General features: G+C 42.8%; 1 protein-coding gene across 1 annotated transcript in view; it reads left to right on the forward strand.

Annotated features, from left to right (window-relative positions):
* The window catches only part of ADGRF5 (adhesion G protein-coupled receptor F5), a gene marked incomplete at both ends in the record, with an annotated part of 28,944 nt that extends 5,913 nt beyond the window's left edge, over positions 1–23,031 (forward strand). The window contains 16 exons of the mRNA XM_080615267.1: positions 1,755–1,882; positions 2,360–2,418; positions 3,090–3,232; positions 4,036–4,248; positions 5,897–6,130; positions 7,058–7,222; positions 7,358–7,576; positions 7,830–8,048; positions 9,188–9,340; positions 10,593–10,789; positions 11,805–11,984; positions 13,366–14,736; positions 15,644–15,685; positions 15,785–15,844; positions 21,498–21,582; positions 22,952–23,031. Of these exons, the coding sequence (XP_080471393.1) occupies positions 1,755–1,882; positions 2,360–2,418; positions 3,090–3,232; positions 4,036–4,248; positions 5,897–6,130; positions 7,058–7,222; positions 7,358–7,576; positions 7,830–8,048; positions 9,188–9,340; positions 10,593–10,789; positions 11,805–11,984; positions 13,366–14,736; positions 15,644–15,685; positions 15,785–15,844; positions 21,498–21,582; positions 22,952–23,031 (3,548 nt within the window). The remainder of the gene's footprint in view (positions 1–1,754; positions 1,883–2,359; positions 2,419–3,089; positions 3,233–4,035; positions 4,249–5,896; positions 6,131–7,057; positions 7,223–7,357; positions 7,577–7,829; positions 8,049–9,187; positions 9,341–10,592; positions 10,790–11,804; positions 11,985–13,365; positions 14,737–15,643; positions 15,686–15,784; positions 15,845–21,497; positions 21,583–22,951) is intronic.
* Positions 23,032–27,065: the final 4,034 nt, after the last annotated feature.

Here is a 27,065-nt window from a genome sequence, read left to right on the forward strand (position 1 = left end):
GAGTGAAGGGATTGAGAGCAGCTATGCTGAGATACTGGTGGATGAAAACTGGACATGAGCCTGCAGCGTGCACTCACAGCCCAGAAAACCAACCATATTCTAGGCTGCATCAGAAGAAGCGTGACCAGCAGGTAGAGGGAGGTGATCCTGCCCTTCTACTTTGCTTTTGTGAGACCTCACCTGCAGTCCTGCATCCAGCTCTGAGATCCTCAATGCAAGACGGATGTGGGCCTGTTGGAGCAAGTCCAGAGGAGGCCACAAAGATACCCAGAGAGCTGGAGCACCTCTGCTATGGAGACAGGCTGAGAGATTTGGGCTTGTTCAGCCTGGAGAAGAGAGGGCTCTGGGGAGACCTTATTGTGGCTTTTCCATACTTAGAGGGGAAAAACAGTAACGAATGATGCCCCTCAGGGATCAATGTTAGGACCAGTCTTGTTCAACATCTTTGTCGGTGACATGGACAGTGGGATTGAGTGCGCTCTCAGCAAGTTTGCCGATGACACCAAGCTGTGTGGTTCGGTTGATACGCTGGAGGGAAGGGATGCCATCCAGAGGGACCTCGACACGCTTGTGAGGTGGGCTGATGCCAACCTTATGAAGTTTCACCATGAGAAGTGCAAAGTCCTACACCTGGGTAGGAGCAATCCCAGGTACAGCTACAGGTTGGGCAGAGAAGAGATTCAGAGCAGCCCTGCAGAGAAGGACTTGGGGGTGGTGGTTGATGAGAAAATGAACATGAGCCGGCTTTAGTGTGTGCTCGCAGCCCAGAAAGCCAACGGTATCCTGGGCTGCATCAAGAGGAGCGTGACCAACAGGTCGAAGGAGGTGGTCCTGCCCCTCTACTCTGCTCTCGTGAGACCTCACTTGGAGTATTGTGTGCAGTTCTGGTGTCCTCAACATAAAAAGGACATGGAACTGTTGGAACAAGTCCAGAGGAGGGCCACGAGGATGATCAGGGGACTGGAGCACCTCCCATATGAAGACAGGCTGAGACAGTTGGGGCTGTTCAGCCTGGAGAAGAGAAGGCTGCGTGGAGACCTCATAGCAGCCTTCCAGTATCTGAAGGGGGCCTATAAAGACGCTGGGGATGGACTCTTCATTAGGGACTGTAGTGACAGGACAAGGGGTAATGGGTTCAAACTTAAACAGGGGAAGTTTAGATTGGATCTAAGGAAGAAATTCTTTACTGAGAGGGTGGTGAGGCACTGGAATGGGTTGTCCAGGGAAGCTGTGAATGCTCCATCCCTGGCGGTGTTGAAGGCCAGGTTGGACAGAGCCTTGGGTGACATGGTGTAGTGTGAGGTGCCCCTGCCCATGGCAGGTGGGTTGGAATCTTAAGGTCCTTTCCAACCCTAACTATTCTATGATGCTATGATCCTATATAGGAAAGACAGAAAGAGTTTTTACCAGGGCCTGTAATGACAGGACAAGGGCCAGTGATTTTAAACTGAAAGAGGGTAGGTTTAGATTGAACATAAAGAAGCAATTTTTTACAATAATGATGGCGAGACACAGGAACAGGTTGCCCAGAGAAGTTGTGGTTGCTCCGTCATTGGAAGTATTCAAGGTCAGAATGGTTGTCCCTAACAATGGCAAGAGGGTTTGACTGGACAATCTTTAAAAATCTCTTCCAACCCAACCCATTATATGATATTATAATTCTATTATTAAATTAGAAGAATAAGCTAAGAAATCACTTTGTAAGCATTGATTTTGATTGTTTTTTACACTAATTTGAATGTTTTTCCTTACAGATTCATGTGGTATGGGAGAGCCCGTTGTAATGAATATGTCAGTCAGACTTGACACAGACTTTCAGGATGATCTCAGGGATTCTTCTTCCAAACTGTACAAACAATACAAAGCTGACCTTGAAAAAGCGGTAATGACTTTAGTTTTCCATCTCTGAAGGAAGAAAGCCCTCTAAGAAATATAGTATTTACCATAAGTGTCTGTTAAATCAGGTGTACTGTCACTGTGTCTGGGGGTATGTGTCAAGTATGCAGCGGTGGTAGCTACAAAGTGGGATAAGGCTGACCTCCGTTGAAAGGCAATGACAATATTCCCATTAATTTTACTATGTTTGTCAATATAAAAGTATTTAGGAATGTTTTGCATCAAAAGCATGACAAAAATTAATCACATAATGGGTCCCAGCTTAAATCCACGTGAGCACACATAGAATGAGACTATCAACACAAACTTATCCCATAAAAGTGGGGAAAACACCAGGCCTATTATATCAGATATGCTATGTGCCCTTACATCAGTGTGGAATGGAGAGTTTCCCATTTTAATGTACAGAGGACTAGAGCAATGTACAGAGGACTTATGTCATGTGATATGTCTTTCTTTACAGTTTAATGCTAGTTACAGATGTTTACCAGGCTTTGTATCGGCAACAGTGACTGGTTTCTGGTAAGTAAACAATTACATTTTTTCATGGAAGACACAAACCCTTCTGTCCAGTCTCAATGAGACACCAGTCAGCAAACACTACATTCACTCTGGCTAGAACCCACACTCAGTATATATATGCTGAATAACAATATAATAGCTGCAAAGGAAAGGCCAACTATTAGCATGGAAATAGGATTGTGGGTAAAATTCACTACTGTGCAAAATTCCAAGAAACATAACTGTTCTCCATCTGGATCAAAGCTTTTTATGGGAAAGACTGAATTCCACCCAAAAGGGGAAATAGATGTGAGTAAACCTAATATTTCCTAGATCATCAGGAAGATGAATTAGTACATTGACTCTGGATATAACACTGGATCTGAGTAACAGAGATATAATTTATGTCCACTCATATGTAAATGTAGCTGTATTTTAGGTATCTAAGAGAAGTTTAATAGAGATTAACAGCAAGCAAAGGAGATTTCACATAGAGGTGTTCTTACTTTGGGAAGAGCTGTAGCATAACCTTCATGTATTCCAGATCAAGTCTTGAGTTACATCAGGAGCCTTCAAAGGAGAGCCCCGTGAAGCCTTCCTAGCCACACAAGATGGGTCAACACAACATAGAAAACCACTAATATGCAAGGATATTTAATCCTGGTGCTTCTCTCGTTCTTGTATCTGTTCAGGCCTGGAAGCGTTTTTGCGAACTATGAATTAAAAGCAGGAGCAGTAAGCTTTGAACAGCTAGCAAATGCCAACAAAGTTACACCACAATTTCTAGATTCATCGTACCAGCTAAACCCAGCTACGTACACAGCAGAAATAACTAGTAAGTTTTAAGTTGTCTCAGTGTTTTCCTTCAACCTTTACTTTCGTATTTCTAGCCTGAACCATGTAGCTGCCTTATACTGTTGATTATTTGTTACTGGACCTTTAAAAACCATTTATTTCTCTGGCTGTTCTGTTTCATCCTGTACCACCAAAGCTTAGGAATTACATGAGATGACCATGCATGCAATACCTTGCGCGGAAAACCAAATCCTTCTAGATACTCCACTGAATTTTTATGCAGTCCATCCATGGGAGACAGCTTGAATATCCTCAAGTTCACCTCCCGAACTGAGACAGCTGTTAGCACATCAGGCTGCCAGCACTTCCCACATCTTCAAACAAAAGCAAAGCCTCTTGCAGCTGACATGAGAACAGGTTCCCCCGGCTTCCTTGAAACATTTTCATGTTGCTGCTGGACAGTGTGTTACAAATCAGTTGCCTGATCAGGCACCCAGAGGTGCTGTATTCTCAGTGCACTGAGCACTGGTCTGTCGGTCTCACAGGATTACTTCAACCTGGTTGCTTCTTTTCTCAGTTTATCTACTTAGATAATAGTGGTGGTGATAACATTTCTGGCCCTCTGTGTAAAACCGTCTGGGATCTTTGGCTGACAAAAATAGTAGAAGAATATGTTGAGGGAAAATTGCATACCTTCTATCAGAAGTGGTGCCCTGCAGCTGATGTTGAGTGTGTACTAGCTGCGAAGCACCTAGGATTCCCATGAGATGAAAGACGTATGAAAGATGAAAGACGTGAGCTGAAATGACAATAGCGCTTGAATGTTGCTCTTTGTCTTCCCAGATCAGACAAACTTCACTGTGAGTCCTACAGACATTTTTGAAGGGGATACAGTAACATTGATTTGTGAGATAAATTCAACATCTAAGAATGTGACCTGGTATCACTTCGATCAGATCATCTCAACCTCCATGAGGTATTCAATGGAGAAAAAAGTTACAACGAAAACCTCAAGGTCGACTCTTAAAATTGCCAGCATTATGATGAAGGATTCTGGTATGATTTTCTATTGTTAAAACAGCAGATGTAAATTTCCAGTGTGGTTAGTTCTATAAAAAGCAAAAAGGAATGCAGTGACTGCATTTTCCTAGGGAAAATGTGAAAAATAGAATCATAGAATCATAGAACAGTTAGGGTTGGAAAGGACCTTGAGATCATTTAGTTCCACCCCCCTGCCATGGGCAGGGACACCTCACACTAAACCATGTCACCCAAGGCTCTGTCCAGCCTGGCCTTGAACACTGCTGGGGATGGAGCACTCACAACTTCCCTGGGCAACCCATTCCAGTGCCTCACCACCCTCACAGTAAAGAACTTCCTCCTTAGATCCAATCTAAACTTCCCCTGTTTAAGTTTTAACCCGTTACCCCTTGTCCTATCGCTACAGTCCCTGAAGAATAGTCCATCCCCAGCATCCTCATAGGGCCCCTTCAGATACTGGAAGCTGCTATGAGGTCTCTGCTGTCCCTCATAGTTTTGGGGTGCTTTTATTTACCTTTAATGAACTATGTACTGACTGGACTGACATTGCCAGAAAGATGTGAAATGATTGAAATTATTATACAGGCTTAGGTATTCTCAGTACCAGGCTTCACTGCCGTATCGCAGGAGACAGCAGTGACTACACGGCTGTGGGGCTTTCTCACTCTTTTGGTGTGCTAATTTGAGGCTGTGGTTGCATTTGTCCTAGATGGCCCTTGCCCCCTTTGCAAATGTCACCTAACCAATCAGAGCTCACAGTTACAGTTTTACATGTTCATGTTTAGGGCTTTTTGAAAATCAGAACCAGTTAAATTGTGGCATTTTGCTGGGAGGAGTTGTCAGGGGAGTTATCATGTATTATCAGAGCTTTGACTCAAGCTCCCACTCATTTTTTTGGACCATAAATTTTACATTCAACTTCAAAAAAGAGAATCTGTAACCAGGTATTTGGGCACACATACACAAAGTAGGAGCTATGGGTCCAAACTTCTTTGGGCTAAGGATGCCCTGAACCATGGTGTCTCCACTCCAATGTAAGTGGCCTACTCACTTAGCTATCCCAATAGGGAAAGGGAACCCACACACCTAAAGTATGAAGGGAGCTGGGAGCTGTGATTGCCAATTTCAAAAGGAAGCATGGCTGCATCCAGAGGACAAGTACCTGAGAATGTGGCTCATATATACTTCATGCTCTTTGGCAATACCTTCTGAGCAGCATATGTGCTTACCCCTAGAGTGCCAGCTGTTCTGGACTCCACCCTGGACACCTATCTCTCACCCATTCTGTGTAGGAACATTTTGCACAGTCAGTCTATATTCTTACTATGACATATTGCTGCCATGTGGACTATAGGCAATACACAGATCCCCAAAACACCAACTCAGCCAGATTTTAAGTATTTCACTCCCAGACTGCTGGTCTCTTTTCAAGTACTCATCAACACTGAAGCTGGCTAACCTGGACACATTTGGCACCAGGAGTCTGCAGAAAGCATACTGCGGACGACTTGAGGGTACATTTTAATTAGCAAGTAGCAGAGCCACTGCAGAGCAGGGAGATGTGAAAACCAGGGACAGTAGTTCCCACCTCCTGATTCCACATGTAGAGAAAAAAACCAACAGAACATCTTCTCAATGCTAAGATATTGCCTATGTTTTACAGGTTCCTATAAGTGCACTTTCACAAACAGCGATCAGTTTAACACACTGATATACAAGGCCACGAAAACAATAGCAGTGTCTCCGCTATACATCACTCCAAACTTAAATGACATCAATGTTACATGCAACAGTCCTGAAATGCAGGCAAATGGTCCTCTGCTGTCCTGTTGTATTGACGAACACTTACCATCACTTACTGGTCACTGGGAAGTAAATGGAGCAATCAACATTACAGGTAAGATTAACAAAGGGTTGTCTTCCACCTGCTGGGTTGGTTCGTTCTTCAAAGATTTCCTCCTAATTGGCCACCCCGAAAGCCAAGTACTGGGATGAATACAGTGTATGTTTCAAAGGTAGGGGGCAGGAGGATGATGGATGGACAGCATGGTACAGACTCCATATGTGTTGTGCCAGAGCCAGCGGGATTCTGGGCATCTGCATGTACTGTGGAGACATTAATGCTTTAAACTGTGCCATCCTGGATGGACACAGCTGCCTGGAGCAGCACCACACCAACTTTTCCCAAAAACTTTATTTTGGTATTGTCTAGTTTTGAGAGCAAGGATGAGTGCATCAGTCTCATCTGCTATCTCCCGAATCATCCATGGGGAATGAAAAGCTTCCATGTACCACATACCAAGATCTGGCAACCAAGAGAGGCAGGTGCTACACGTTAAACCAGCTGCAGCATAGCTTAATACTGAGTGCACAGTTTCCCTCTCCACCTGTAGCTGTGATATATCAAATGGCAGTAACATCCCACAAGGGTATACTTATAATGTAAATATAAAGAGTTAATAAAGCACAAAGTAAATGTTTTGCAAAGAGATACTCAAATATCTCAGATAATGAGGTTAGGCCAAACCAGAATACTCTTAATTTTGGCTTATCCTGAGCTAGCCAAGCAATGTTGATGCTTTCAGACTGATTTGAGCAGTAGGTGCCCAGCACTGTGCAGACAATTAGGCCTTTGGAATACCACTGTGAAAGAGTAAAAAATGTGCACAAGCTTCAGCAACGATGTGCCAAAAGTGCCATGCTATCATATAAACCCACGAGGTTTTCCTTAGCTGGAGTGATTGCTTGTGATTGCTTATGATTTCCAAAGCCCAGGTATTTTTTGACATCCGGAGCCCTTCAAGGAACGTTTATTTCTCTTTAGGAGTCTCCAGTTTCAGTGAAAACTGCACTGAATACAAGCTGAACATCAACGAGTCACTATGCCCACCTGAAAAGTCAGGTACAGTGACCACATATACATGTGAGCTACAGACTGGACATGGTGCCAGGCGCAGTGAAAACATCAGAGTGACGTATTTCCGGACAGGTAAGAGTCAGGTAGCATATAACAGACCACCGGCACTGTAATTCATAGGTGGTCTCTTTGGGACATGTCATTTGCAAGGATTTGATTATAGCAAGTGACTCTCAGTAATGTGATGTCTGTCTTGTGTTTTCTTAGCCCATGTAACAATATCTTCAAGTGTAAACTCCGCAGTTTCGGAAGGATATGCATTCAATCTAACATGTGAAAGTGATGTAAGCAATTATGAGAGTATCAGCTGGAAAATCCAATCTGGAAATGACACGAAAATAGTAGACTGTGATGCATGCATCAAAACTAGCAAATTTCCAGCTACATCTGTGCTCACAGTGAAGACTGCCACGCAGGACTGGAGCGGTGAGTGAACACGGTTTATACTGGCTACAAAGGCAATGAAATCTCTGCATCATTTATAGCATCCTTAGCCCTGCAAATCACTGTGAAGTCTGGCCACAGTAAATTACAGCAGGAGTTAAAGTTATAACTGCTGGAGGACAGCAAGACATGATGCTGCAAACAGCATTGTACTTGCTCAGTTTAGGGCTCAGGACCTACAAACTGAGAAGCAATTCCACTGACTGAGATATGTTTTTTGTGTTACTCCTTTCAGGCACCTACATCTGCACACTGTCCCAGAAACATGCAGACAGTTCTGCCAATGTGACAATTGAGGTTATTTCCTTGCCTCTGAAGCAGAATATCCTGATAGACCCCATTGCAGCACCTATGCGATGCAAAACGCAACAAGCCCTCAAGTGCTGCATCAGTGCTAACACCAAGGAAGATTACATTGTTACATTTGTGGTTCAACAAAATGAATTTCAAGTTGGTAAGAAATCATAAACTTGCAGAATCATTAGTTGCATTATGTGTCACAACCCAGTCCTTTGGCTTTTTTTTTCAGTTAGGTCTCTGTAACCAATTCAATCTTATTGCTATTACGACAACTCATAAGTACTTCTGAGAGTGGTTAGGTTACCGTGCCTGTGGAGCATGGCTGAGATTGACAGAAGAGCAAATGAATTCATTGCTGTAGTGATAAATACTAAATAGGTAAATTCAGTGTTTGGTCTGCCTTGCCAGGCAGTGAGAAGTGAGCATCCTCACCATTGTTCAGATTAGAAATTGCTGGACTGCATTTATTTGCTTTTATCTTCCACACTGCCACTTTTTTTGACTATCATGGAAACATTACTTAACAAGATCAATTAATCAAAAATGTAGAATAACTCATTAAGAATGCAATCCAAAGAACTGTTCTGTTTTCTTCAAGGATACAGGTAACAGATCTTTAACAGCACAAAAGCCTAGGTTTCTATGTCTTCAAATTTAGGGCAGTTCTACAGCTTCCCTGGCACGTTTTTATAGACTAGAAGTTTTTAAATGGGTTACAAAACAGTTAATTTGAAAACAAAACCAAAGGCCCACCTAAACTAACCCAGAAGATATGGCGGAGTGCAAGCCCAGGCTGAACTGTAAAGCAGGTGGAGACTGAGGGATCCCTTGGTTGCTAACAAAAATGCCGAGATCTTCTTGGAAGATATTGCATTCATTGACCCTCACGCACAGGCATACTGAAAAGCAATTGAAGTATGGTTTAGATCCCAAGTTACAAAGAACCAGATGAAAGCAGCAAAAAAGTATCCTAGCCTAAACGAAACACCTGTGGTAGAAGCAGAAGCTGGAAAAAGCATTCTCCAAAACAGTTTCTGAGGCAAACTCTGGTTCCTGCACCGCAAAGGAGGGTTTGGGCAGGATTTGAAAAGGTACTGATCACACAACAGCTGCCAGAAGATGTATTACATGGGGAGTAAGAGACAGAGATCAGTGTTCAGAAAGGAAGTTTTTCCACAAAGGAAGTTTTTTTCTCTAGGACCCACAGAAAAGAAAGTTTTGCTGAAGCTTTCTGCTGTCTGCTAGCTGATTGACCCCAAATCTGCATTAACTTATCTTAATCCTTCCATACAGAGAAAAAGAAAAACAGAAATTTGCTTTGCTACATGTACAATTACACAGAAACAGAATGCAGCAAGACAAAAGAGCTCAGAGCACATTGCAAGTTTATTAACCGCATTGGACAGGAAGTCAACAGTGAAAGTATAAGACTGCATCTGATAGCTGGTAAGAAAAAAAAGTTACTATTTAAAGCTTTTAAATAGGAAATCCCAATATCTTTGTTAAATCAGATGCCACAGATTTATCACTGGTGACTCCTAACAGGAGCAGGTTTTGTTAGCCAAGACTTTTTGTCTCCTTATTTGATGAGGAATTTTGAAATACAGAGGAAAATATCAATTTTGCTGTAATTAAAAAAAAGAAAAATAGACAACATGTTTTGTCTTCACTGTATTTGACAGTGGCCCCAGTATGTTCCCAAGCAGTTATAGTTCTTGTATCTATATCTATATCCATATCCATACACTTATAGTTATATCCATATAGTTGTAGTTATAGTTACAGTTGTATTTCTAGTTACAGTTACAGATTTTCTGTTCCTACTTCTATATGGTGCAGCGCACACCACCAAGCTTCATCTCCTGTTTTGAAATGTGATCAAGCAGCTCCCAGCTTGCTCCAGCAATTTAGCAAAGATAAAAGACTGTGATGCCTCAGGAAGAAGTCACCTAGTTCAGGAGGTCCTCCCGTGGGAGAGCATATCCGCTTTAAACACATGGATAATTGCAATTCAACTTTGCTAAATCCAGTTTCAATGTTTAGCTCTGACCAGAGTTTGAATATTTCCGTTTCTAGTCTAAACTGGAAAGAAAGAAATGTTGGACATCCCCATAATGTAGAAATTTTTGATTTTTCCACAGTAGGGGTGCCTAATTTGAATCAGCGCATCTGGCCAGATTTCACTGCAGGCGCTTTATTTACTTTAAGCAGCAGATACTTACTGATATTACAAACCAAATGAAACCAATTAGCAGGACTCACTCTTCATCAAAAGCTGTTGAGATCTCACAATCAAAGTCTTAATGAATTTCCTATTAGTGATGCAGCAGCACAGAGATAGCAGAATAAACTTTGTGTGAGTTACTGTTCACATAGCGGTCAATATAATCCCACTCCACCTCTATCTAGCCCTGTACTATAACAGACAAATCCTAAAACTTTGGGTATTGGTTTGTTGATTTAATTCAGTATTCAAAACCAAAGAGCTTTATTAAATTTAATTTTCAATTTCATGATTCAAAAAAATTGGAAATGCAAGACATAGACCCTAAAAAGTAATAATCAATGAAGAAAGCAAGCTGAAATCCTCACCAATTTAAAGACGTTTGAAATTCAGGATGTCACAGTTTTGATGGGTGTAAATTATTCATCTCCCTGCTTCCTAGTTTTCCACCTCCATGTCTTTTTCTCAATCCAGATAAGGAAGTTTCCTGCTCAGGCAGCTTTGGGATTGGAATAGAAGGAGACACATTAATAAAGCCATGCTGTGAGTCGGATGATCCATATGGTTTTACCCGAGGCAGTAAAAGTTACAAGTGCTCTGGCAAATCCTGGAAGCTTGAAAGGAATGACTGCCTATCTGTACCAATAAGCAACCTGCTGACTAGTGCTGAGGTAACATTTGTGAGTTTTCTAGAGGTTGGGGTGTGGGAGTGGAAGAGAGCAAATATTTTTGTTGGGTGGTTTTTTGCTTAACAGATATAAAATAATGATAATATAAAAATATAAAATATATGAAGCATTAAAAAATCAAATAATTAAAACTATGTTCTGAAAGATATAAAGAATGGTACCTATATCTGCACAGGTCAGTGAGGCTAAGTACCCTTTTCTGGCCCAGAGGGCACATGGCATTGCATGGCTAATGTCCATAGACATGAACACCCTCTTCCCCTGGCAAGGTGACCTTATTCATAGCATCACTGGCCTGCAGTGTTCCTTGAACCATGCTCAGGCGGGAATGCTGTTGCCACAAACCCAAAGCATGCTACAGAGTACACTAAAAATGACGCAGTTGGGCCACTACCCAACCTCAGATCCAGGCCCTGTTTAGCATTTCCCCTCAGCCACTACGCTTCACAGATAAGCGCTGGGCCTTGATTTGCAGCCTAGGTATCCTATCATAGTGATATTTGCTTGTACAAACCATCCAGAGTGACCTTTCCCTCAGTGAGGTTAGATGAGAACAATTATCTTTCTTTCATCAAACACTTCCTATGTTTATCTTAGTAAATTAGGCACAGCAAGGTCCCAGGTAGAGGTACAGTACTCAGTTATATATTTTTGTCATTTGCTAGATTTTGCGCCCTCATATGCTTCAGCCCAGGCAAACTATTTTTTCCCCCAAAATTACCTGAGGGGAATTTTTTTCCTGGAGTCTGTGAGTTAGCACAGACAAGAGACTATTCTCTATCATGAAGACACCACTCTCCATAATACCCTAGATATTAACCCAGAACAGGTTAGGATGCTGTGCTCTGGAGGGTCAGACAGTTGAACATTAACAGCATGTCTAGAATGACCCTGGCTCTGGTTATTTTACTAGTGTAGGGGTAGCCATTATGTAGGAAGATGAAGCTCTAGGCAAACTGCAAACATGTGGTATGCTGTTTGTTATCTTCTATTCCAGTCCTTAGTCAACAGTCCTGAGGCAAAAGCAAACCTACCTAACTACCTTGCAGAGCTTAAGGAAAACACAAGAAAGGAGCAAAACATAATAAACAATTCTCCTGCAAACCTGGGCGCAATTGTTACCATCCTGGATATGATCTCCTCTATTCCAGCAGATGCAGAGGAGCTCATTATTCAAGTAAGGTTTTATTTTAAGTCTTACCTATTCTTACAAAGCCCTTTGGCCCATTTTGTCACAGGGGATGACGTTCTCCCTGAAGAACTTCCACAGTTACTTAGTGTCAGGAACAGGAAAGTATTAAGAGAGCAAAGATGAAATTACAGCAAAGATACAGAAGAGTTTATAAAAAGTCAAAATTATGACGACAAGAAGCCTGTGCATGAAAGAGAGGATGTGATATGCTTAGCAACTAGAAATTGGACATGAGTACACAATGTGCACTTGCAGCCCAGAAAACCAACTGTATTCTGGACTGCATAAGAAGAGGCATGGCCAGCAGGTTGAAGGACAAGATTCTCCTCCTCTATTTTGCTCTAGTGAGACCCCACCAGGAGTACTACATACAGCTCAGGAGTTCCTCAGTATAAGAAAGACATGGACCTGCTACAGCAGGTCCAGAGGGGGGCCTCAAAAATGATCACAGCGCTGGAACAACTCCCCTGTGAAGAAAGGCTGAGAGAGTTGGGGTTGTTCAGCCTGGAGGAGAGAAGGCTCTGGGGAGACACTGTAGTAGTCTTTGAGTACTTAAAAAGGGTTTATGGGAAAGACAGAGAAAGACTTTTTGCCAGGGCCTGTAGTGACAGAACAAGGGGCAATGGTTTTAAACTAAAAGAGGGGAGATTTAGTTTGGATATAAGGAAGAAATTTTTTACAATGAGGATGGTGAGATATAGGAAGAGGTTTCCCAGAGAAGTTGTGGATGCCGCATCATTAGAAATGTTCAAGGTCAAGATGGATTTCCCTGCCCATAGCAAGGGGCTTGGATTGTTCTTAAAATGTCAAAACCTTTCCATAATTCTATGATTCTACGTATAGAAGGAGAAATAGAAAAAAAGTTTGAAATACAGTTGGGGAGAGTGAATTCCAGGCGCCATGATCGAGCAAGGAAAATCAGTTAGATGTTACAACAAATTATTAGCAAAGCAAATCTTAGAAATACTTTAAAACATCGATTGTGAGGTACAGAGGAAAATCACTGCTCTTCCGAGCAAAGAGATGACGTTTTGTACCTGGAGAACCCTACATGATAGAAAATGACAAATTAAAGATAGCACAAACCCTGAGAAAGAAGGAAAAGAAGGCTGGAGAAGACAAATACTAAGTAATATGTGGGGGGAAAAAAAAAAAAATAAAGCACCACACAGCTCCATTTCTGGAAACTTTAACTTGAAAATAGAGCATTCAGAGGGTTAACAACTGTAGGCTTCACATGGATTGAGCAACATAAGAAAATGCTGGGCTTTTTCAAAAGGCAATTCTAGGACCACACAGAAATTACCATCAGAAACAACAGTGATTTGTATGAGATTTCAGTAACAACATTAATCTTTTGTTCCAGAATTTCCTGTCCACAGTGGACTTCATTGTTGCTGATTCCACAGCTAAAGTTTGGGAAGACCTGAATAAAGAAGAGATACTCAAAAGTTCTTTGTTACTTCAATCAGTAGAAAATTTTTCTCTGCGTCTCCAACCAGTTAATAATACCATTCCTCCTGTCTCTGCAAACAGCCTTCAGCTACAAGGTATAGTTGTCACAGAAAATAGCAACATGGATTATAATAAGAACTTCCGCAGTACAGAAAACCTCACAGTTAATGTGCTCATTGATGAAACTGAGATTCAGACTCTAACCCAAAATTCAACCATTGTCAGTGTGATGTACTCAAAACTTGGACATATTTTGCTCCAAAATGAGTCTGAGTATCTGAATGGTTTACTGCTATCAACAACAGTGAACAGCAACAGAAGCCACAAGTTTGATATCAATATGACATTTGCAAAGAAAAACTTGTCTCTAAAGATGCCCCGATGTGTCTTTTGGAACTTCACACTCAACAAAGTTGGAGGGGGCTGGGATACTAATGGTTGCACCCCCACAGAGGTAGAAGATTATGTCATTTGCTCCTGTAATCACTTGACATCATTCTCAATTCTGATGTCACCTGATAAATCTTCCCAGTTAATCTTTGAAGATTATATTACCTACATTGGCCTGGCTATTTCAATCTTGAGTTTGGCAGTCTGCATTATAGTTGAATCCTTAGTCTGGAAATACGTGACAAACAACACAACCTCCTATATGCGCCATGTCTGTATACTCAACATAGCTACATCACTTCTGATTGCTGATATTTGGTTCATTGTCACTGCCTCCATCAGTGACCAAAACCAACAGATGAGCAGAGGTATCTGTTTAGTGGCCACCTTCTTCATCCATTTATTCTACCTGTGTGTCTTTTTCTGGATGCTCAGCCTGGGCCTCATTCTTTTCTATAGACTGGTCTTCATCTTGCATAACACAAGCAAGACCTCCCAGAAAGCAGTGGCATTCTGTTTGGGATATGGATGCCCCTTTGCCATTGCAGCCATCACCATTGCTGTCACACTGCCAAGGAACAATTACACCAGAAAGGATGTCTGCTGGCTCAACTGGAAGGACAGCAAAGCTCTCTTGGCCTTCGTCATACCTGCCCTGATCATTGTGGCTATGAATTTGTTCATCACTGCAGTTGTTATAATAAAAATAATGAGGCCAACTATTGGGGATAGGTCAAACAGGCAGGAGAGGAACTCTTTGTTTCAAATTGGCAAAAGTGTGGCCATCTTGACACCCCTATTAGGCCTTACCTGGGGATTTGGTCTTGCCACCATCATCAAAAATAGTCATCGAATCTTCCACATCCTCTTTGCTCTTCTCAATGCTTTGCAGGTGAGTTGCACATGCGTATGGTTTTGTTTACTGTATGACCATTTAACATGTAGTGACATTCTTGTAGTGCTGTGTTTGGAGAAGAGTAAAAACAGTTTGGGAGAGATCAGGTTTACCTTACACATCCTTATTCCCAAAAGGCTCTTTGGAAAACCCATTCCAGGAATTCAGCAGCATTTCATATTCCCAGCTGCCTTAACAGATGTGCCTTATAGATAAAGCTGACATAAAGATAACTTACAGCTTTGCCAGTACCTTTGGGAAGAATTTCATTCCTGAAGATCAGGAAAATAGCCCTGTTATGTTCAGGTGGGCAAGCTTCAGCTGCCTGGTTTCATTTAGTGCATCTGGAGGCATCATATTAAGCTCTTGTGTGTTCAAGAAATTAGCATGAAGAACATGAAAGTCACCAAGAACAGATGAATAGTATTAATAATAAAAAGAATACACATGATTGAGAGTTTTAAGTCAGTATGATTTTTACAACAACATATTTAGGTGGCCAGTAGGATCCCAATATAATGGGATTTCTTAAGGACACAGTAGTTATGTGTACTCTGTCTCTAAAGAACAGCATTAAAATTGTATGCTTCAGTCCAAACTGCAAACTTATCTGGGAAACAGAGGCAGGGCATGTCTTCCATACACAGTGGTGCCTTCTTCTACATGTGTTTAGTACTGGCAAACTATCTGTGCCACTTCTACAGAAGAGATATACACCCAGTTTAAATAGGCCAGGCCAGGAAAACTCCTACCATATTAACACTCCATTATGTGAGATGCAGTTAGAAAAATGTCCTCTGTCAAAGAGTTTAGAGTTTAAATAGCATGGACAATGTTTGAAATAATTATTAAGTACTGAAATTAAAAGGTATCATCAAACTGCATGTAACTGTCTGTCTCCTAGGGATTATTCATTTTGGTGTTTGGGACTCTCTGGGACAAGAAGGTAAGAATTCAAATTATTTTTTATATTGCATGAACATACTGTTGGAATTTGAACATAATTCTGTGTTTACCAATTGATCATATTTTTTTTAACAAATAGATACAAGAAGCCCTGCTGAAAAGGAATTCAATGTCCAAATGGAGTTCTCAGCAAACAAAGGTTAGAAGTATGACCTAAGAATGTATTTCAGTTACTGCTGAATAAAAGAGAAGATACTAACAGCATAAACAGACCCACATTTTTGAAGTTCATTGTTTCACCTATAATTAGTAAATAACTAGAAGAAGGTTGGTGGACATTTGATCTAAATTCCACAAGACATAAACCACAAACTATAATGGAAATCATATTTTTTTAAGTTAGAAAACAGAAAATTTCAGTGGCCCTATTATTTATTCTCAATCTAAGGGAAATACAAAGGGAACTTCTTGGGGAAGATGCCCTTCAGCTATGAGCAGGAAAGGATGGAGATATTGCAACTTGAACACTCTCCATGCGACCATCCAGCCAATTCCTCACCCACCAGTCCATCCATTAAATACATACCTCTCCAATTCATACAGACGAATGTTGTGTTGAAGGCTTTACAGAAGTCCAGACAGACAACATCCATAGCACTTCCTTTGTCTGGTAATGTAGTAACTCCAACATAGAAGGCCACTAGGTTGGTCTGGCAAGATTTGTCCTTAGCAAAGCTGTGCTGGCTGTCCCGAATCACCTCCCTGTCCTCCATGTGGCTTAGCATAGCTCCTAGAAAGATCTGTTCTATGATCTTCCCATTCACAGAGGTGAGGCTGACAGGTCCATAGTTCCCAGGGTCCTCCTTTCTACCTTTTTAAAATGAGTATGATATTGCTCTTTTTCCTGTCACCAGAGACCTCACCTGACTGCCATGACTTCTCAAATACCATGGAGAATGTCTTGGCAACTACATCAGCCCACTCCCTCAGGATACTGGGATGTATCTCATCAGGTCCCATAGATCTATGTATGTTCAGGTTCCTCAAATGGTCACAAACCTGATCATACAGTGGGAGGGACTTTGCTTCCCCAGTCCTTGCCTTGCAGTTCGCCCACTCAAGAGGTGTGGGGAAAGAGCCTGCCAGTGAAGAATGAGGAAAAAATGTTGCTGAATACCTCAGCCTTCTCTTTGTCTGTTGTTATCAGTTTTCCAGTCTTGCACATCAGGGGAGGTATGGTTTCTTTGACCTTTCTCTTCTGGTTGACATACCTGTAGAAGCCCCTGATATTCTTTCCATCCCTTGCCAAGTTCAGCTCCAGCTACACCCTGGCATTCCTGATCCCATCTTTGCACAACTAGGCAGTGTTTCTTTACTCTTTCGAGGACAATGTCCATGCTTCCACTGCCTGTGCATTTCCTTCTTGCCCTTTAGTTTGATCAGCAGGACTCAACTCAGCTGTGCCAGCTGGCATTCCCTACCCCATTTCTCACACCTGGGGATCACCAGCTCTTGTGCTTTCTGGAAAGCATCCTTAAAGACCTGCCAGCTCTGTTCTGCTCCCTTGTCCCTGAGGGCAGTTTCTCAGGGGTCCTATTGACTAACTCCTTAAGGAGCTAGAAGTTGGCTTTCCTAAAATTCAGAATCCTGACTGTATCCTTTGGCTGTCTCACCTCCCTCAGGACTGTGAACTCCATGAGTGCATGATCACTGCAGCACAGGCTGCCTCCAATCTTGACATCACCAGTTAGCTTGCTTGCACTGGTGACCATCAGGTCCAGTATCACATCCGCCCTGGTAGGGCTCTCTATTACCTGGTTTAAGTGATTATCAATGCACTCCAGGAATCTCTTGGATAGCCTATAGCTCACCATGCTACTTTTCCAGCAGATATCAGGATGGTTGAAGTCCCCAAGGAGGACAAGAGCCTGCAAGCATGATGTTTCCTGCAAGCTGAAGTAGGAAGGGTTCATCAGTAGTACTCTGATTGGGCAGCCTGTAGTAGACACCAACCATCCTTTTTTGCCACACTCTCTGATTCTTACCCTTAAGCTTTTGACCTGCTCTGTGGATATCCAACCACAGAGTCATGTATTAATGGACTGTGTCTGTCTATTTGTTCTCATGTTGCTGCCCAGAACTGGAAGGAAAGAGGAGAAAATAATCTGTACTTCGCATCCCTTACAAGCCTTGATTTACTTCATGTTGTGTAAGCTTAATAGGCCATTAAAGGCTGTTAAACACCAAAGTATTGCCTTTGCCTCCAGAAGTCCCTGTACCTCTGAAAGGCAGAAGGGGAAAGAACATTCTAGAGAACTGCTGCTTTGCTTTTATAAAACTCTTCCCTAGGGCCTCTGCTATAGCCCATGTTGAATTAAGAAGCAAGTGGGCTAGAGGATACTTGCATCCAACCAAGTACAATTCTGCTTATGACATTAAGCAACCAGTACCCTCTAGAAAGGTTGGGAGACAGTCTCTCAGTGTGCACAAGGGAGTAAACCCACAGAATTACCTGCTTTTACAATGAGGCTTGACAAAACTCTAAAGCAGAATAGAGGCCATCCACACAAGGGGGTCATAACCTCAGTGATCCAGGGCATGTATTGCAGCCCTAGGAGAGGGCCACAAGCTGAGGCTATGGACTAATATTCACCTCACAAAGAACTCCGCTGGTTGAAGACACGTTGGGACTACAGAGTTGTTTATTATCCTCTTCTCGCTGATGCCAAATGTGTGTTCATCTCTACTTCTGCACAAGAGGGGCCACATTCCCAGACACAGAATACAGAAAAGTTTCAGCCAACAGGAATAAAATACCTGTATCTGGGATGGCTGCATGAGGATGGATAGCTCTACGTCCAGAAATGCTTGTTTCAACTTACACTTCTGCATTCATAATCCCTCAGTAAAGAAGCCACACAAGGATGGGTAAGGGATTGAAGGCATCAGAATCTAACTACTGGCATTTATAGTGGAAAAAGTAAATGGTAATAAATGCTAGCATCATTCTTAAATGACAATAGAGGTTAATTTTCTATCAGTATCTGAAGATTGTACTGGTTTAGAAAAGTCTGCACAGGTATTGCTAAAGAACTAGGAAACATACTTAAAAATGAGGATAATTAAGACAGATGAGTACATATGCTCAAAGGAATTAAGGCATCTATTAAGGCTGGACTGTCAGCTCAGAGAAGCAGCATTGACTCAAATCAGTCCAACTCCCATGAAGTCACGGAATCGCTGAAGTTGGAAAGTACCTCCAGAGATCATCTAGTACCACCCTCCCCCTCAAAGCATGGTCAGCTATAGCTCAGAGTCATGTCCAGCTGGATTTTGAGTAGCTCCAAGGATACAGACCCCACAATCTCTCTGTGCAGCCTTTTCCTGTGTTTGAACAACCTCAAAGTGAAAAAGTTTCTTCTTAAGTGGGATTTCCTGCGTTTCTGTTTGTTCCCAATGCCTCTTGTCCTTTTACTGGGCACAAACAAGAAAAGCCTGGTTCTGTCTTCATTCCCACCGCCTCTTGTCCTTTTAGTAGGTACCAAGGAGAAAAGTCTGGCTCTGTTTTCATAGAATCACAGAATCATAGAATAGTTAGGGTTGGAAAGGACCTTAAGATCATCTAGTTCCAACCCCCCTGCCACAGGCAGGGACACCTCACACTAAACCATGTCACCCAAGGCTCTGTCCAACCTGCCTTTGAACACCTCCAGGATGGAGCATTCACAACTTCCCTGAGCAGCCCATTCCAGTGCCTCACCACCCTCTCAGTAAAGAATTTCTTCCTTATATCCAATCTAAACTTCCCCTGTTTAAGTTTGAACCCGTTACCCCTTGTCCTGTCACTACAGTCCTTAATGAAGAGTCCATCCCCATCATCCTTATAGGCCCCTTTCAGATACTGGAAGGCTGCTATGAGGTCTCCACGCAGCCTTCTCTTCTCCAGGCTGAACAGCCCCAACTTTCTCAGCCTGTCTCCATACGGGAGGTGCTCCAGTCCCCTGATCATCCTCGTGGCCCTCCTCTGGACTTGTTCCAACAGTTCCATGTCCTTTTCATGTTGAGGACACCAGAACTGCACACAATACTCCAAGTGAGGTCTGGTGAGAGCAGAGTAGAGGGGCAGGATCACCTCCTTCGACCTGCTGGTCACACTCCTCTTGATGCAGCCCAGGATACGGTTGGCTTTCTGGGCTGCGAGCGCACACTGAAGCCGGCTCATGTTCATTTTCTCATCAACCACCACCCCCAAGTCCTTCTCTGCAGGGCTGCTCTGAATCTCTTCTCTGCCCAACCTGTAGCCGTGCCTGAGATTGCTTCGAGAGAGGTGTAGGACCTTTTCACTTCTTTCCATTTAGATGGCCCCTGTATGCCCTGGTGCACAGGGCTGTTCCTCCTGAGGGACAGGAGGACTTTGCATTTCCCTTTGTCAAACTTCATAAGATTCCTGTCATCCCATTTCTCCAGCCTGTTGATGTCCCCCTGAATGACAGCAGAGTCATCTGATCTATCAGCCACTCATTCCAGTTTTGTATCTTCTGCAGACTTGGTGAGGGTGCACTTTTCCCATCATCTATATCATTAATGTAGTGACCTCTCTTCATGCTCCCTCCAGCAACATGCTGAAGGCCCAGAAGGAGACAGAGCAGCTCTCTGAGTTTTAAGTGCTCAAACCATCAAAGGGAAAGATGCAGTTTCTGACTCATTTTTCTTCATTTAGGATGCCCAGAATAATCCACATGAATTTTTTTTAACCAGTACTCCAAGTGTCCCATTGCTTTCTGCAGGAGGATTACTCCTGGGAACTCAGCACTATTCCTTCTTTCTGACTTGAAAAGGACATGTGCTGTATGTGATGCTACTATGACTATGGGAAAAAATTCTTTTTTCTCAGGATACTGGAAGGAAGGCAGGAATAACTGATACAGCTATCATTAAGCATGTCAGTTTCTTCATTCTGTCTTATACTGACACATCCAGCAGAATAAAGTAGAGATAACAAGTCTTGGACCTCAGTTCTGAATTCCTTTTCAGATACTTCCAACTCTAGTTGACACTGTGGAAGCTGCCCCAGTGGGAACTGGCATATTTCCTTGGCAGTTCTGCTGATAAGGAACAAATTAAGCAAGATCAAAGTCTTTGATCAGACTTTTTAGATATGATTCATATCCCTCTACCACCTTATGATACAGGTGACAATACACAAAACTGCTTAATTTCCGTCACCATGGTACAACCTAACGAACAGAGAGGAACTGAACAAAAAAAACCCACGTTTTCCATACTTTTTTTTTTTTTTTAACACATCTTTAGAGGAATCCCAAGCCACTCCAGAACAAAAAAAGAAACTTCATTTTAGCAGCAAACGTTTCTTCTTTCCCATCTGGACTGTAGAGAGTTGTGTTCCAATGCCCTCTAGTGTGCCAAGTTAAATTTGCCTCTGATTATCTCAGGCTATTGACATTCAAGGACCATCCCTAAGCACATAAATCTCAGCTTTTCTGGTTGCCTTAATGGACATATTCCCTCAGATAAGGGACCAGAACTCTGTACTGTCTGGTATGGTAGACTCTGGAGCCTAACCCATCTTCCCTGGCCAGCAGTTAGAGACAGGCTGTTTGTGTCCTGCCATTTCTTTGCAGCTTCTTTCAAAGCTCGTCTCTTTCATTGCCATCATAAACATGCAAATTGGGTGAACTTGATGCCTCTCAAACATCTAACTTGTCCATTGGTGGGTTGCCTGCTTGCACTACTGGACACCTTATTGTTAAGTTTTATATTTTTCCCCCATCAATGTGGCTGCAAAGAAAGTTCTAGGCTTTTGACAAAAAGCATTTTTTTTTCTCTTACAGTCAACCTCTCTGATCCTGGTGACACCAATGCTTGCTATGAGCTATCCATTTTCAAGAACCTTTAATAACTTATGTGGGAAAACAGGTATGTGACAACAAATCTCGCCTACTGAAGCACAAATAAGGTTTTGCCTGCATTCTCACTCTCAGGGGCTGTCTATTCTTTTATCTATCAATCTATCTGTCTATCCATCCATCTGTAGATGGCATTTAACCTCCTAATACAAAGGAACTATAGTAAGCCATTGGTATCACTATCATAATTGATTGTGATTGTAGCATAATGCTAGCAGCATAATCATAGAATCAAAGATTCATAGAATCACAGAATGGTTTGGATTGGAGGGGACCTTAAAGCTCATCCAGTTCCAACCCCCTGCCACAGGCAGGGACACCTCACACTAGACCAGGCTGCTCCAAGCCCCGTCCAACCTGTCCTTGAACACTGCCAGGGATGGGGCAGCCACAGCTTCTCTGGGCAACCAGTTCCAGCACCTTACCTCCCTTGCAGGGAAGAACTTCTTCCTAATATTTAATCTAAATCTACCTCTTTCAGTTTAAAGCCTAAAGCAAGTATTGGAGAGTGGTATGCTTCATCAGTTCTAAAACCCACTGACTGAGTTTTGTTTTGAGCTTAATCATACCCTGACACAGTGCTCCTCATTTCATTTACTGTTCATGTACTCTTCACCACCTTGAAGCTATATCTCTTCAAAAGTTCTCTGGCTGTCATTTTATGGATGTCAGCATTTCAGTTATGACTTTATCTTGTAAGATGCATTGCTGGAAATATGAGTAATTTCTTTCGTGAGTGTGTAATCTTTGCATCCAACCATTGCTCAGAGAAGATGATTGTGACATTTGGTCAAAGTGGGATAAGGAAGAATTTAATGTAGGCAAGCAACTGCTTTTTAAGAGACAGTTTATTAGTCAGATAATGGAAGGAGAAGTTGGTTTCTTACTCTGCTACAGTAAGTATACATGAGTACAATGCCCAGATACAGAAGCCTCCTACCCCAAGAAAGATACTTGCCCACAACTGCCTCCTATGCTGCTGCCACCTGAGACTCTTGTATTATCACTACTCTCTTCCACACTCTGCTCCTGGGTTCTCTGCACTTGGGTCTTAGTTTAGAGTCTCATGGTCACAAAAGGGAGAGAGCTGGGATTCATCTCAACCATGCTCAATGAGGACCACTAAGTCCCTGCATTTGTGTGAGTAAATTACTACCCCACGGCATAATCATCAGTTCAGGCTGACATATCCTGGTTATGTCACCAAACACATTGACTTCTGTGGTTGCTTGTACTGCTGTAATGCAGCTAGTATAAGGGCTGCAGACCAAGCCAAAGACAACTGCGTCATCAAGGCAGTCTAACTGTCCTTGCTTTGCAGTGACAACATGTCCCAAGCTATCTGTCCGTATGCCTAACCACTGTGCTTTGTTTTGCAGGAAAATACAGAGTATCTTCTTCAGAGCCATCCAGCTCTTCCTCTGAAAACACTTCCAAGGCATATTCTTTGCTTAACTGAGGCAATGCAAATGCTAAATCACATAGCTCTGAAAGGACCTCTGCCCTTTCCAAGACGCACACAAAAAGTACCTGTGAGTCATCAAGAAGTGGACTGCTTCATCTTGAGTAAACTGCCTTGGTGCATTCTCCTGGAATAATCGTTTCTGGTTAACGTGTAAGGCAGGGAAGCTTTGAGAAGTGGAATTTTACAGGGGCTGCCAATCCCAGAAGAGATGACAAGGATTTGAAGGCGTCTAAGTGCTGGAAAAGACATTTGGGAGTGAAGAATTCTCAGCCTTTAAGAGGGTGCTTAGCACTGCGCAGTACTGAGCCATGAGTTGCAGTTCTATAAACAGCTGTTGTCCAGTGGTTTTAGTATTTCCCCTATCAACTCTCAGACTGATGCCAAAAGCCTGTGTAGATAGATACACGAGTACCTCATAGCTTGTCTCTTGCCCTCATATAAGAGTTTGGAAAGTCCATAGGGTATAGTGCTCTCCACTTTCTATTTAAGACTTTCTGGAACTAAAGATTCACAATTAAGAAGGTCCCTTTCAGATCTTCACTTTTAACTTGGGTAAAACGAAGACCATGATGATTCCTGCATGGTCTTCAGATGGAATGTACTGAAAGCTCCATACTGAAAGCTCCATGTGGCACTATTTTAGAAGAAAAGGAAGCTTTATATCCTTAACTATAGTTGTCCTTCCCTTGATATGTGGTAAGAGGGAGATGGTTGCTGCCCTCTACCACAGGGGGAACTGCATTTATCTAATGCATAGTAGCGTTAAGTATGTAAGGAATCTATTGTGTAAAGTCTGTATGTTAGAGGGTCCTCTCAGAGGAGCATCACACTTGGAGGGCTCCGAGAGTCAACTCCACAGTGAATGTAAACCACCATGTGCCAGGCAGGATGAAAGGTTTTATATAAATTGTTGCTCTAATACTACATTTTTGGAAACAGTTATTTCCAAGCCTGTATACCTTTAAAGGCAGGATTCCTGCCTAAAATGGAGGGCTATGAGAGAGCCTACAAAGTATTTATAGTGCACAAAGATGTTACAAAACTTAGTGTAAAATATAATAGGTGGAGTCACGAAGTTTTAGATTTGAGGCCATTATCAAATACTGCTGTTGAGTGGTACAGCCCCATATGGTCACTGGGGAATCAGGCCTATGTCTACCAGTGGTGAACCCATTCCCAGGACTTTGGGATGAACCAGGATGTGAAACTGTTGACTACAGTTAAAGGCATGTGCAATGGGTTGGTATGGGCAGGTAATGACTGAAAACAATAAACAAGTATCGATCAAATGTACTATTTATATTGAAAGGAATTTCTTTTTCCTCGAAGATGTAGATATAATACTGGAACTTGAGTACAGAGATCAAGAAATATTTGAAAATCAAGAATCTCTTTGAACTGCATGGCCAGTGGAAACTTGAAAATCAGACCTTTCCATATTATTCCAACCAATATTTGCCTTTGGACAGCAATTTGATCTAACTCACTCTGGAAGTAGCTTGTGCAATACTGACCTGCTACAGAATCATACAATCCCATGGTGTGGGACATAAGCTCTAAAGTACAAGTCTGTGTAGACAGCACAGTCCCACCTACTTTACCTCTGCAGACATTTCATCCCTGAGGTTTCACCACACTGCCCAGTTTAGCTAAGCCTGGGTCTTGACTGTATGTGAATGAGAAATCAGGATGTGATGTGATGCTGAGCTGTCTGGCACTGAAAGCTATCTTTGGGTGGATCTTGAAAGGCAAGGTCCTTGCCAGCATTACAAAAGCCATGACAATTCATGAAAGAGAAGTAGCTCAGAAATTAACTGTGCTGGTCTTAAACGCTTGGGGCCAAGGCTTCACTTGTATTTATACATGGATCAGATATAAGGGAAGAGAAGGAAAAGTGGAAGGAAGTGCTGAATGGTGGAAGAAGGGAAAACAAATGGCAGCAACAACACTATACCCCTCCCAGCAGCAAGAACCAGGCAAGGTGAGAAGTGGGCTCACCAACAGTTTGCTCTCCTCGGGAGTCTCATGCTTTGGGCAGCTGGCCCAGTCCTTCCCTTTGTCCTGACCAAAGCCCAAATTCCTGCATTTACCTCCCTTCTTGAACTCAGGGCTGTCATGGGGCTTGTTTCCTGATGATTCTGTCATGTATGTACCTCTCCCTGCTTAACTGTAAGGCACTGAGTTAAAAACATTGCAACAAAACCCTACCAGGTTCCACTAATCTCTAAAAGGGATTATTCACCTTTTATAGCATTGGATGGAGAACAGTCACTGCCTTGACACCTTCCTCATATATTCCAGATCAGAAAAAATAGTAAAGGAGGGGACTGTGACATACAGGTCTCTGAAGAACAGGCATGCCTTTTCTCACATGCCCTGCATAGAGGTTTTGGACTGTGATGGTTGCTGAACAGCTCTTATATGTGCTTCAAGCTCAGATTTTACCCTTCATTTCTTAAAGACTTTGGGAACCTTCGATACAAACAATGCAAAGAGCCGAGGACCATTTCATCCATGCTAGAGTGGACAGTGAAAATCAATGTGACCCAGAACTGGGGTTTACAGGTGTGCAGTTCTGATACCTTTTGTTTGGGCCATGAAACCAATTATCTTCTGATCTCTGATGTTTTGATGGCTCAGCAGTCTGGCCAGCATATTCACTCCTTACACTGTCCCAGGAAACATGTCCAGGAAACAGATGCATTTTGGAAAGGTCAAGTTGGTTCTCAACAACTAACAGGATTCAATGCCACTGAGATGACATGGGGCTGACAGGCAGATTCATACATGGACTGTGTCATTGCCTTAGTACTTTCCTGTTAGAAAACCAGGGTAAAATATACAAAACAACCTACATAAAATCCAGGATAATTTCTTCTAACACTTTAACACTCTTTCCAAGTTCTTTTTAGCTTTTTCCTTGGGATAAGTAGTGCTAATCCTCCTGCAATCTATTCTTGGATCACTCCTCCCTTTGCAGGGTAACAAGCAGTGCACATCTCAGCACATTAGGTTTGGGGTTTTTTTTTGTCAGGCAGGAAGGAGGCTTCGCTTTGTTAATTAAACTGGGGAGCAAAAATCAGCCCCAAGGGAAGTGGATAGAGCTGCTGCACAAAGGAAAGAAGAGCTGTGTGTGAAAGGCTGTGTTGGCATCATGGCTGGCAGGTCCCTGCTCACCTGCCTGTCCTGCCTGCAGCCTGGGTGCACCACGTCAGCTGTATCCTGTGCTTTACCCTGGCTTTCTAACAGGGAAGTGCTAGAGAATTGCGTGGTCTGGGTGTATCTCTGCCTAGCTGCCATCTCCTTGAAAAGGGTGTGTGCATTGCACGGGGTAACACTGCTGACTTCTTGTCGGCATTGTCCACTGTGCTGCAGGCAGGCCAGGCAGCTCCCTCCCTTCCTTGGGCAGCAGTCCACATCCCACAGCTGCAGATGGAAGATAAACCAATGAGTGGGTCAAATGAGAGCTTGCAGGATTTTTTCCACATGCTGCTTGGCAGCAGCAATCGCTTCACTCGAAGCAGCGACCTCAGGAGAGCCTCCTGGTTGCCCCCGGTCCAGGACTGCTGTAAGCATTGTCCAAATCATTTAGCCTGCAGCAGGGCCAGCCAGCCCTGCACTGAGAGCCCCTGTTTGACTGTGTCTGCAGCAGCCAGCCGTGCTGGGAAGATGAGGTGTCATGTTAACAACAAAGTAAACGTGTGTCCACGAGAACGGTCTACTTCCCGTCCCAGCCTTGGACAAGCAACAACCACGCAAGAGCCGTCTCACTGTGATGCTCTGAAGTGTTACAAAGTGTCTTACAGCAGCAGATCTGGCAGCGGGTCGGGAGCAGAGATACATGCGGTTGTTCGCAAGCACCCGAGTCTTTAAGCTGGAGTCTGAAATGCCCTAGAAATCACTGTGGAAGTCTTCTCTACCCCTTTTGCCCCATGGAGCCTGGGCTGCAGACCCTGTTTTGCCCTGGCTGAGTAAGTGAACGAGGCAGGTTCACACCTTTGAGTGGTGCCATTGCTGATTAGAAAACT

The sequence above is a fragment of the Psittacula echo genome (assembly GCF_963264785.1).
Source record: "Psittacula echo genome assembly, chromosome: 4".
Lineage (NCBI taxonomy): Eukaryota > Metazoa > Chordata > Aves > Psittaciformes > Psittacidae > Psittacula > Psittacula echo.